This window comes from Oncorhynchus keta, unplaced genomic scaffold (genome assembly GCF_023373465.1).
Source record: "Oncorhynchus keta strain PuntledgeMale-10-30-2019 unplaced genomic scaffold, Oket_V2 Un_scaffold_14384_pilon_pilon, whole genome shotgun sequence".
Lineage (NCBI taxonomy): Eukaryota > Metazoa > Chordata > Actinopteri > Salmoniformes > Salmonidae > Oncorhynchus > Oncorhynchus keta.
In genome coordinates, this window is record NW_026290787.1 from 1,237,557 (window position 1) to 1,251,024 (window position 13,468).

A 13,468-nucleotide genomic window follows, 5' to 3' on the forward strand; every position below is an offset into this window, starting at 1 on the left:
GGAAAACATGTAGCGTGCACGAAAAGCTGAAACACCGTTGCCAAAGCTCACAATGAACAAACACGTCGTCATAACAAACTGTTCCCAACCGTTTCTGATGGGGAAGCATGCGGACACCTTTACTCACACACTCACGCTCTTATCTGTGGAGCTCTTTATAGTAGTAATGTCTCCATTCTACTTCTACTGCAGATTATATTCTGCTCATGTTCATCCTCAACCTGCCAAGGTTAACCCATTCACATCGCACCGGCCGACCAACCAGACACAGGAAGTGTGTGTGGTTATGATTCAGGGGTTTGTCTGGAGGCACGCTGTGGGTTGTGGCTTTCAGATTAGACTCCTTCTCTGTCGTTTTCTGTTTGAGTCGAGAAATCTGTGGTGAGATGTGAGCATTTGGTAGGCCTACATGGTGATTCCATTTGAGTGTCGGCCAGCAGAGACGATCCCCAAAAGACATCTAGTGCTGTAACCAGTCATTGCACAAAGAAAGACTTCTATTGCTTGTGGTTAAAATGAATGGTCCATAACTAATGACGACAGATTAAGACGGATGCCTTATAGAATGGGTTTCTGGAAGGGCTCCTATGCAGATGACATGTCTGGGCTGCAGCCATTTTGAAAGCGTTGTTTTGTGTAGGCGTGTGTGTGTGTGTGTGTGTGTGTGTGTGTGTGTGTGTGTGTGTGTGTGTGTGTGTGTGTGTGTGTGTGTGTGTGTGTGTGTGTGTGTGTGTGTGTGTGGCCTGTAACTAATTAGTCTTAATGGTGCTCTGTGTGCATCTGCCTCTTCCAGAATGCTGCCTTCCTATATGGCCTGGGCATGGTCTACTTCCATTACAACGCCTTTCAGTGGTGAGTAGCTGTCTTATACTACCTAAGTATGGAGGACTAGATTATGATGGTGTTACAGGTATTATACCTCTGTGTGTGTGCATGGGAAATAAATGTGTATGGTTGCCATGGTGACGCAGTCACCAGTTGCATCCCACATGGCACCCCATTTAATTTAATAGTGCACTTGTTTTGACCATGACCCCTACAGGCCCTGGTGAACAGTAGCGCATAGGGAGCCAATTGTGAAGAATCCCTGAAGATCTCCAGTTTTAATCATGTTGTGAAGAAACCAGGAAGATCTCCTGTTTTAATCATGTTGTGAAGAAACCAGGAAGAGCTCCTGTTTTAATCATGTTGTGAAGAATCCAGGAAGAGCTCCTGTTTTAATCATGTTGTGAAGAATCCAGGAAGAGCTCCTGTTTTAATCATGTTGTGAAGAAACCAGGAAGATCTCCTGTTTTAATCATGTTGTGAAGAAACCAGGAAGAGCTCCTGTTTTAATCATGTTGTGAAGAAACCAGGAAGAGCTCCTGTTTAATCATGTTGTGAAGAAACCAGGAAGAGCTCCTGTTTTAATAACGTTGTGAAGAAACCAGGAAGAGCTCCTGTTTTAATCACGTTGTGAAGAATCCAGGAAGAGCTCCTGTTTTAATCATGTTGTGAAGAAACCAGGAAGAGCTCCTGTTTTAATCACGTTGTGAAGAAACCAGGAAGAGCTCCTGTTTTAATCATGTTGTGAAGAATCCAGGAAGAGCTCCTGTTTTAATCATGTTGTGAAGAAACCAGGAAGATCTCCTGTTTTAATCATGTTGTGAAGAATCCAGGAAGAGCTCCTGTTTTAATCACGTTGTGAAGAAACCAGGAAGAGCTCCTGTTTTAATCACGTTGTGAAGAAACCAGGAAGAGCTCCTGTTTTAATCACGTTGTGAAGAAACCAGGAAGAGCTCCTGTTTTAATCATGTTGTGAAGAGACCAGGAAGAGCTCCTGTTTTAATCGTGATATTCTCTCCTCTGGAGAGCTGTGTTCTCTGTTCAACACTGCAGTGCTGACTCTTCATCTTCTGAGTGGCGTCTCCCATTTCTAACTTGGAATATATTTATTCTCCCTCTCTCGCCATCTCTTCTCCTCCCCCAGGGCGATTAAAGCTTTCCAGGAGGTGCTGTACATCGACCCCAGTTTCTCACGAGCCAAGGAGATCCACCTGCGACTCGGCCTCATGTTTAAGGTCAACACCGACTACGAGTCAAGCCTAAAGGTACTCTGCCTGCCTCTCTCCTTCACCAGTGGAGCCACCACAACATTTGCCACAGGACATCCAGGGAGGAACATTAGTGTAGAATGAATCTTTTTCTATTTATAGGTTGGCACCTTATTCTATTGATCAGGGATGGGCCACCAAACATCTGAACTCATTATGGGGGTCTCAGTGGCTCGTGGGTCTGTGTACCCACATCCATACACACACATGCAGCCAGGCCTTTTGGGGGATCCTACGCACAAAGTAGTTAATTTCATGCAGTTCCACTGATTTTGCCATGGGGCGGAGAGAAATGTTTGCAATTTTTTATATTTGAGTGAGACTAACAAACAAAACCAATGGGGGACTGTAAAGAGGACTTGCACAGTGTGCAATCTCTTCATCAGTTGCCCACTCCCTTGTTCGTTCTCTCCTGCTCTCTAATTGCAGTGCAGAAAGTGACCAGGGGGAGAGGCAGCTTGCTGAAGAATTGATTTCCTTGTGTCTGAGTCTGACAGTCAGGGAAAAGGAGTGTCTCACTGCATGGGGATTCATGTATAGGAATTACCCTTTGCATTGTTCTTTTGTTTCTGTGTATTTCTTGTCCTTCAGTGGATGTTAATGCCTTGATATTCTGTTCTGTCGACAGCATTTCCAGCTGGCTTTGATTGACTCCAACCCCTGCACTTTGTCCAAAGCTGAAAGTAAGTAGTGTGAATAAAGATAATTCGGTAATGCAAGTTTACTTTTTAAAATATGCATGTTGATGTTCATTTGAGATTTAACTACAGAGATGTACTGGACAAATTGGCCAACTATGTTGATTGAGAGTAGGGATTGGCATGCGTAATGGAGTACTCAAACTGTTATATATATATATTGTGAAATGTTTGTCTTGAAGACTACGTTAATTTGCTTTGACTCTAGTGTTCCATTTGTACATGTGCATTTGCAGGACACCACAAAAATAAACCAAGCATCACAGTTCTGCTCACTAAATTCCCTTTCCCCTACATGTCTCTCACTCAATTGCGTACCGACCGCTTCCTCTACACACGCATTCTGTGCGCCTACAGAAATAAATGCCTATTAAAAACACAGTCCATTCAGAAAGTATTCAAACCCCTTGACTTCCACATTTTGTTACGTTACATCCTTATTCTAAAATGAATTAAATAAAACAAATTCTTCATCTACACACACTACCCAATAATGACAAAGAGAAAACAAGTTTGTAGACATTTTTGCAAATGTATTAAAAATAAAAATAACTTCAATACCTTATTTACATAAGTATTCAGACTCTTTGCTATGAGACTCGAAATTGAGCTCAGGTGTATCATTTTTCCATTGATCATCCTTGCAGAAACATCTCAACTTGATTGGAGTCCACCTGGGGTAAATTCAATTGATTGGACATGATTTGGAAAGACACACCTGTCTATTTAAGGTCCCACAGTTGACAGTGCATGTCAGAGCAAAAACCAAGCCATGAGGTCGAAGGAATTGTCCGTAGAGCTCTGAGACAGGATTGTGTTGAGGCACAGATCTGGGGAAGGATACCAAAACATTTCTGCAGCATTGAAGGTCCCCAAGAAGACAGTGGCCTCCATTCTTAAATGGAAGAAGTTTGGAACCACCAAAACACTTCCTAGAGCTGGCTGCCCGGCTAAACTAAGCAGTCGGGGGAGAAGGGCCTTGGTCAGGGAGGTGACCAAGAACCCGATGGTCACTCTGACAGAGCTCAAGAGTTCCTCTATGGAGATGGGAGAACCTTCCAAAAGGACGGCTATCTCTGCAGCACTCCACCAATCAGGCCTTTATGGTAGAGTGGCCAGACGGAAGCCACTCCTCAGTAAAAGGCACATGACAGTCCGCTTGGAGTTTGCCAAAAGGCACCTAAAGGACTCTGACCATGAGAAACAAGATTATCTGGTCTGATGAAACCAGGATTGAACTATTTGGACTGAATGCCAAGTGTCACGTCTGGAGGAAACCTGGCACCATCCATACAGTGAAGCAGCATCATCCTGTGGGATGTTTTTCAGTGGCAGGGACTGGGAGAGTAGTCAAGATTGAAGAAAAGAGGAACGGAGCAAAGTACAGATAGATCCTTGACGAAAATGTGCTCAGGACCTCAGACGGGCGAAGGTTCACCTTCCAACAGGAAAATGTCCCTAAGCACACAGCCAAGACAACGCAGGAGTGCTGACTTTTGAGGCTCGACCGGACCGGGGTATGTGTTGTGAAGCCAGCTACAATAAGGATTAGGCACAATAGTGGAATTTGCGGTTTGCCTTCAAAATGGAGGTTTGACAGTGATGCAAATGAATACAAAACGTATAATTATGCCCTACTTTTTATTTTCAAGGCTTTCCTCAAGGTCCACTACTGTGGCTAATCCTTATTGTGGCTCGCTTCATAGATGGGGGGCAGAACGACAGGTACAAATCTGTCGTTCTGCCCCTGAACAGGCAGTTAACCCACTGTTCCCAGGCCGTCATTGAAAATAAGAATATGTTCTTAACTGACTTGCCTGGTTAAATAAAGGTAAAATAAAAAATAAAATGGGCCTGACCACCATTTAATAAAATAAGAACTGTCTTTTAAGTAAGGGTTATTTTAGATGACCGGTAGCTAACTATATAGCTACTGAAACAATGTCGTTTTGCTATGTTTTTGGGGAAGGACTTTGTTTGCATCCATGAGCTAGCTATCTTTTTTTTTGTGACCAGCACTGGAGGTGTGCAAGACAACTTTACCAGCATCATAGCATACGTATCGATGAATCGTTGTAAACAAATGAAATACAAGGATTGGTGTAATAACTACGTAAAAAAGTGTATGAACGTGTTAAATTATTGTATGACGTGCAGTCATTTTCACGTCCTGATTGGTCAACAAGGTGATTTGACGCATCAAATAGGGTTGGTGATTTGACCTGTCCAATAGGGTTGGTGATTTGACCTGTCCAATAGGGTTGGTGATTTGACCTGTCCAATAGGGTTGGTGATTTGACCTGTCCAATAGGGTTGGTGATTTGACCTGTCCAATAGGGTTGGTGATTTGACCTGTCCAATAGGGTTGGTGATTTGACCTGTCCAATAGGGTTGGTGATTTGACCTGTCCAATAGGGTTGGTGATTTGACCTGTCCAATAGGGTTGGTGATTTGACCTGTCCAATAGGGTTGGTGATTTGACCTGTCCAATAGGGTTGGTGATTTGACCTGTCCAATAGGGTTGGTGATTTGACCTGTCCAATAGGGTTGGTGATTTGACATGTCCAATAGGGTTGGTGATTTGACCTGTCCAATAGGGTTGGTGATTTGACCTGTCCAATAGGGTTGGTGATTTGACCTGTCCAATAGGGTTGGTGATTTGACATGTCCAATAGGGTTGGTGATTTGACATGCAAAGACCTAAACGGCGTTCCATAGAAATCCTGGTTGAGAATGAAACGACTGAACAAATGAACAACGAAACAGCACAGCAAGTAAGTGAGGGGAAATAGGTTTTGATGATGCTTTACTGGTAATGGGGACATACGTAAATGCCAACAAAATAACTTTTTGGTCAGTGTGTGTATGTGTGTGTAACCTTTCTATTTAACTAGGAAAGTCGGGTAAGAACAAATTATTTACGATGACGGCCTGGACGACGCTGGGCCAATTGTGCTTCGCCCTATGGGACTCCCAATCACACGGTCTAAGTCACTGCATTTCAGTGCAAGAGGCATCACTACAACCCCTGGTTCGAATCCAGAGTGTATCACATCCGGCCGTGATTGGGAGTCGCATAGGGCAGCGCACAATTGGCCCGGGGTAGGCCGTCATTGTAAATAAGAATTTGTTCTTAACTGACTTGCCTGGTTAAATAAAGGTTATACACAATGACCAACCAAAACGTTATTTTGTTGGCATTTACATAAGTCCCTATTACCAGTAAAACGTAATGAAAACCAATTTCTTTCACTTTATGTGCTGTTTCATTCTCAGCCAGGATTTCTATTGAACGCCGTTTGGGTCTTTGCGTGTCAAAAAAAATACACGTCGATTTACAGTATTTGATGTGTTGACTAATCAGGACCTGAATATGACTGCACGTCACAAAATAATTTAACTCTGTTATTACACATTGATTACACTGTCACTCGTATGTCATATGTCACAACGTTTTGTCTACGTATGTTATGATGCTGGTAATGTTCTCTCGTGCACCTCTAGTGCTGGTCATAAAAAATCTTATTTATATAGCCCTTCTTACGTCAGCTGATGTCACAAAGTGCTGTACATAAACCCAGTCTAAAACCCCAAACAGCAAGCAATGCAGGTGTAGAAGCACGGTGGCTAGAAAGGCCAAAACCTAGGAAGAAACCTAAGCACGCTCCCTAGAAAGGCCAAAACCTAGGAAGAAACCTAGAGAGGAACCAGGCTATGTGGGGTGGCCAGTCCTCTTCTGGCTGTGCCGGGTGGAGATTATAACAGAACATGGCCAAGATGTTCAAATGTTCATAAATGACCAGCATGGTCAAATAATAGTAATCACAGTGAACAGGTCAGGGTTCCATAGCCGCAGGCAGAAAATTTGAAACTGGAGCAGCAGCACGGCCAGGTGGACTGGGGACAACAAGTCATCATGCCAGGTAGTCCTGAGGCATGGTCCTAGGGCTCAGATCCTCAGAGAGAGAGAAGGAAAGAGAGAATTAGAGAGAGCGTACTTAAATTCACACAGGACACCGGATAAGGCAGGAGAAATACTCCAGCTTTAACAGATTGACCCTAGCCCCCCGACACTAAATACTGGAGGCTGAGACAGGAGGGGTCAGAAGACACGGTGGCCCCATCCGATGATACCCCCGGACAGGGCCAAACAGGCAGGATATAACCCCACCCACTTTGCCAAAGCACAGCCCCCACACCACGAGAGGGATATCTTCAACCACCAACATAACATGAGAGAAGGCCGAGTATAGCCCACAAAGATCTCCGCCACGGCACAACCCAAGGGGGGGGCCAACCCAGGCAGGAAGACCACGTCAGTAACTCAACCCACTCAAGTGACGCACCCCTCCTAGGGACGGCATGGAAGAGCACCAATAAGCCAGTGACTCAGCCCCTGTAATAGGGTTTGAGGAAGAGAGAACCAGTGGAGAGAGGGGAACCAACCAGGCAGAGACAGCAAGGGTGGTTCGTTGCCTTTCCGTTCACCTTCGCACTCCTGGGCCAGACTACACTCAATTATAGGACCTACTGAAGAAATGAGTCTTCAATAAAGACTTAAAGGTTGAGACCAGGTCTGCGTCTCTCATATAGGTAGGCAGACCATTCCATAATAATGGAGCTCTATAGGAGAAAGCCCTGCCTCCAGCTGTTTGCTTAGAAATTCTAAGGACAATAAGGAGGCCTGCGTCTTGTAGGTATGTACGGCAGGACCAAATCGGAAGACTGGTAGGAGCAAGCCCATGTAATGCTTTGTAGGTTAGCAGTAAAACCTTGAAATCAGCCCTTGCCTTAACAGGAAGCCAGTGTAGGGAGGCTAACACTGGAGTAATATGAACACATTTTTTAATTCTAGTCAGGATTCTAGCAGCCGTATTTAGCTACGTTTATTTAGTGCTTTATCCGGGTAGATGGAAAGTAGAGCATTGCAGTAGTCTAACCTAGAAGTAACAAGCGCATGGATTAATTTTTCTGCGTCATTTATGGACAGAAAATGTCAGATTTTTTGCAATGTTACGTAGATGCAAAAATTCTGTCCTTTAAACAGTCTTGATATGTTCGCAAAAGAGAGATCAGGGTCCAGCGTAACGCCGAGGTCCTTCAGTTTTATTTGAGACAACTGTACAACCATCAAAATCAATTGTCAGATTCAACAGAAGATCTCTTTGTTTCTTGGGACCTAGAACAATCATCTGTTTCGTCCGAGTTTAAAAGTAGAAAAGCGAGCTAGCTCATGGATGCCAACAATGTTCTTCCCCAAATCTGTTTCAGTAGCTGTAGTTAGCTAGCTAACTATATATCTAGGTGTCATCTAAAATAACCCTAATTTATTAGACGGTTCTTATTTGATTAATGGTGGTCGAACGCATCTATGTGAAGCTAGCCACAATAAGGATTAGCCACAATAGTGGACTTTGCAGTTAGAAGTATGTCATTGACAGTGATGCAAATGAATACAAAGAGTGGAATTATGCCATAATTGAATAGATCATGCTAAACGAGGTTGGAATGTTATTTTAAATCACACTGGATGTATTATACTTTAGAATTGCATTGGGGGCGTACTTATTTTACTGTACATTGTGGATCAATGACATGGAGTATCAGTCTACTCCATGACACCCAGAGAACATTAGCATCTTAGCTCTTATTGCGGGACTCTGAAACAATTATGAATTGAGCCACATTTTGTCAACTTATGTGTATTGAACACCATTCCCAAGGGAAAACAATACTGCATGGATGTTTTGGAGTCTAACTCTGAGGAGGATGTTGGGGGAAAATATCTTTGGTATTGAGTAGACTGATACACCATTTCATTGATCCTCAATCCTTAGGTAAAGCTGTACAGTGCAATATGTATGTCAATACACACAATAGGCTGACTGGGGAGGTGATTTCACAGTCACAGTCCCGCAATAAGAGCTACAACGCCAATTTTGCGTAAACTCTTCACAGTTGTGTTCTGTGGGTGTCAGAGTAGACTAATGCATTTCATTGCTTCACATTCCAACCTTGTTTAACATTATCTAGTATAAATGTCATGATTCCACCAACTTTAACCTTCAACATCACTTTCAAAGAGGTACTTTTATTTTAAAGGCAAACTGCAAATTACGCTATTGTGCCTAATCGTTATTGTGGCTAGCTTCACAACGCAAACCGATCTGGTCGAGTTTCAAAAGCCAGATCATGCTAGCTGGCTGCTTATAACGTTAGCTTTGGGCAATGAATTCCATTATCTTGGCGTTAATGGATTTCACCTTGAGTTGTCTCGCTGAAATATTCTTTCTCTTTCAAATGACTGCTCGTCTTGTTGATTGCTCGATCCACACAGCAGACATGGTGGACTAGGTTAGGAATGCTGTGTTGCGTGTGTCGTGCAAAATTTTACTTGCCGTCATTACGTCATTATATAGGTTTGCACGTCAGCGTTTGCACCGGTTTTGCACATCAGTGTTAAACTAGACATCGGGCTGATACCGACATTGACATTTTTAGATAATATCATCCGATTCCGATATGTTCACTGATATATCGTGCATCCCTACTGATAACGAATCCTAATTGCTATGTTGCCTCATAACAACTCTGTGTTGTCTTTTCACACTGCTATGCTTTCTTGGCCAGTTTGCAGTTGTAAATGAGAACTTGTTCTCAACTAGCCTACCTGGTTAAATGAAGGTGGGAGAAAAAAACTATTTCAGACAATAAATAAAATCAAGTGCCATTTTTAAAATGAATTTGTTGAAACTTATTTTTTATTTTTTTAACCTTTTTAACTAGGCAAGTCAGTTAAGAACTTTCTTATTTTCAATGACGGCCTAGGAACAGTGGGTTAACTGCTTTGTTCAGGGGCGGAACGACAGATTTTTACCTTGTCAGCTCGGGATTCGATCTTGCAACCTTTCGGGTCCTAGTCCAACGCTCTAACCACTAGGCAACCTGTTGCCATGTAGGCCAGTGACAACGCATCTCAATTTAATCTATTTTAAATTTGGGCTGTAATGCAAAAAAATGTGGAAAAAGTCAACGGGTGTGAATACTTTCAGAAGGCACTGTAGCTAACCCAACAACTGTAACAATGTATTTGATCAGAGTGAAAGGAGGTGGCGTGGTAGGGTTTATCTAGCATAGCGAAAACATTACACTGCATGATATTATTGTTATTTCATTCGGCTTTCTCCCCCTCTACTGGCTCCTAACGCCTGGAACCTGTTACCTAGGAGATCCCCTATACCCGTCCCGCTGGAGTGTTTCCAATCAGGCACAGGGACAAACACACACATCCTCCCTCTCTTTCTCTCTCACACACATCCTTTCTATCTCTGTTACACACATCCTCCCTCTCTTTCTCTCTCACACACATCCTCCCTCTCTTTCTCTCACACACATCCTCCCTCTTTCTCTCTCTCACACACATCCTCCCTCTCTTTCTCTCTCTCACACATCCTTTCTATCTCTGTTACACACACATCCTCCCTCTCTTTCTCTCTCACACACATCCTCCCTCTCTTTCTCTCTCACACACATCCTCCCTCTCTTTCTCTCTCTCACACATCCTCCCTCTCTTTCTCTCTCACACACACATCCTCCCTCTCTTTCTCTCTCACACACACATCCTCCCTCTCTTTCTCTCTCACACACACATCCTCCCTCTCTTTCTCTCTCACTCACACATCCTCCCTCTCTTTCTCTCTCACACACATCCTCCCTCTCTTTCTCTCTCACACACACATCCTCCCTCTCTTTCTCTCTCACACACATCCTCCCTCTCTTTCTCTCTCACACACATCCTCCCTCTCTTTCTCTCTCACACACATCCTCCCTCTCTTTCTCTCTCACACACATCCTCCCTCTCTTTCTCTCTCACACACATCCTTTCTATCTCTGTTACACACACATCCTCCCTCTCTTTCTCTCTCTCACACATCCTCCCTCTCTTTCTCTCTCTCACACATCCTCCCTCTCTTTCTCTCTCTCACACACATCCTCCCTCTCTTTCTCTCTCTCACACATCCTTTCTATCTCTGTTACACACACATCCTCCCTCTCTTTCTCTCTCTCACACATCCTCCCTCTCTTTCTCTCTCTCACACACATCCTCCCTCTCTTTCTCTCTCTCACACATCCTTTCTATCTCTGTTACACACACATCCTCCCTCTCTTTCTCTCTCACACATCCTCCCTCTCTTTCTCTCTCACACACACATCCTCCCTCTCTTTCTCTCTCACACACATCCTCCCTCTCTTTCTCTCTCTCACACATCCTCCCTCTCTTTCTCTCTCTCACACATCCTCCCTCTCTTTCTCTCTCACACACACATCCTCCCTCTCTTTCTCTCTCTCACACATCCTCCCTCTCTTTCTCTCTCACACACACATCCTCCCTCTCTTTCTCTCTCACACACACATCCTCCCTCTCTTTCTCTCTCACACACACATCCTCCCTCTCTTTCTCTCTCACACACACATCCTCCCTCTCTTTCTCTCTCACACACACATCCTCCCTCTCTTTCTCTCTCACACACACATCCTCCCTCTCTTTCTCTCTCACACACACATCCTCCCTCTCTTTCTCTCTCACACACACATCCTCCCTCTCTTTCTCTCTCACACACATCCTCCCTCTCTTTCTCTCTCACACACATCCTCCCTCTCTTTCTCTCTCACACACATCCTCCCTCTCTTTCTCTCTCACACACATCCTCCCTCTCTTTCTCTCTCACACACATCCTCCCTCTCTTTCTCTCTCACACACATCCTCCCTCTCTTTCTCTCTCACACATCCTCCCTCTCTTTCTCTCTCACACACATCCTCCCTCTCTTTCTCTCTCACACACATCCTCCCTCTCTTTCTCTCTCACACACATCCTCCCTCTCTTTCTCTCTCTCACACACATCCTCCCTCTCTTTCTCTCTCTCACACATCCTCCCTCTCTTTCTCTCTCTCACACACATCCTCCCTCTCTTTCTCTCTCTCACACACATCCTCCCTCTCTTTCTCTCTCACACACATCCTCCCTCTCTTTCTCTCTCACACACACATCCTCCCTCTCTTTCTCTCTCTCACACATCCTCCCTCTCTTTCTCTCTCTCACACACATCCTCCCTCTCTTTCTCTCTCTCACACACATCCTTTCTATCTCTGTTACACACATCCTCCCTCTCTTTCTCTGTTACACACATCCTCCCTCTCTTTCTCTCTCACACACATCCTCCCTCTCTTTCCCTCTCACACACATCCTTTCTATCTCTGTTACACACATCCTCCCTCTCTTTCTCTCTCACACACATCCTTTCTATCTCTGTTACACACATCCTCCCTCTCTTTCTCTCTCACACACATCCTTTCTATCTCTGTTACACACATCCTCCCTCTCTCTCTCACACATCCTCCCTCTCTTTCTCTCTCACACACATCCTCCCTCTCTTTCTCTCTCACACACATCCTTTCTATCTCTTGTTACACACATCCTCCCTCTCTTTCTCTCTCACACACATCCTCCCTCTCTTTCTCTCTCACACACATCCTTTCTATCTCTTGTTACACACATCCTCCCTCTCTTTCTCTCTCACACACATCCTCCCTCTCTTTCTCTCTCACACACATCCTTTCTATCTCTTGTTACACACATCCTCCCTCTCTTTCTCTCTCACACATCCTCCCTCTCTTTCTCTCTCTCACACGCATCCTTTCTATCTCTTGTTACACACATCCTCCCTCTCTTTCTCTCTCACACACATCCTCCCTCTCTTTCTCTCTCACACACATCCTCCCTCTCTTTCTCTCTCTCACACACATCCTTTCTATCTCTTGTTACACACATCCTCCCTCTCTTTCTCTCTCACACACATCCTCCCTCTCTTTCTCTCTCACACACGCATCCTTTCTATCTCTGTTACACACACATCCTCCCTCTCTTTCTCTCTCTCACACATCCTCCCTCTCTTTCTCTCTCTCACACACATCCTTTCTATCTCTGTTACACACACACATCCTCCCTCTCTTTCTCTCTCACACACATCCTCCCTCTCTTTCTCTCTCTCACATGCATCCTTTCTATCTCTGTTACACACACACATCCTCCCTCTTTCTCTCTCACACACATCCTCCCTATCTTTCTCTCTCACACACATCCTCCCTATCTTTCTCTCTCACACACATCCTCCCTCTCTTTCTCTCTCACACACATCCTCCCTCTCTTTCTCTCTCTCACACATCCTCCCTCTCTTTCTCTCTCACACACATCCTCCCTCTCTTTCTCTCTCTCACACATCCTCCCTCTCTTTCTCTCTCTCACACATCCTCCCTCTCTTTCTCTCTCTCACACATCCTCCCTCTCTTTCTCTCACACATCCTCCCCCTCTTTCTCTCTCACACACATCCTCCCTCTCTTTCTCTCTCACACACACATCCTCCCTCTCTTTCTCTCTCACACACACATCCTTTCTATCTCTGTTACACACACATCCTCCCTCTCTTTCTCTCTCACACACATCCTCCCTCTCTTTCTCTCTCACACACATCCTCCCTCTCTTTCTCTCTCACACACATCCTCCCTCTCTTTCTCTCTCACACACATCCTCCCTCTCTTTCTCTCTCACACACATCCTCCCTCTCTTTCTCTCTCTCACACGCATCCTCCCTCTCTTTCTCTCTCTCACACGCATCCT

At 44.5% G+C, this 13,468-nt stretch overlaps 1 protein-coding gene across 1 annotated transcript in view; it reads left to right on the forward strand.

Annotated features, from left to right (window-relative positions):
- LOC118377574 (lysine-specific demethylase 6A-like) overlaps positions 1–13,468 on the forward strand; it is a 60,789-nt gene that overhangs the window by 20,001 nt on the left and 27,320 nt on the right. Inside the window, exons 5-7 of the mRNA XM_052513968.1 lie at positions 794–852; positions 1,970–2,090; positions 2,722–2,776. Coding sequence (XP_052369928.1) covers positions 794–852; positions 1,970–2,090; positions 2,722–2,776 — 235 coding nt within the window. The remainder of the gene's footprint in view (positions 1–793; positions 853–1,969; positions 2,091–2,721; positions 2,777–13,468) is intronic.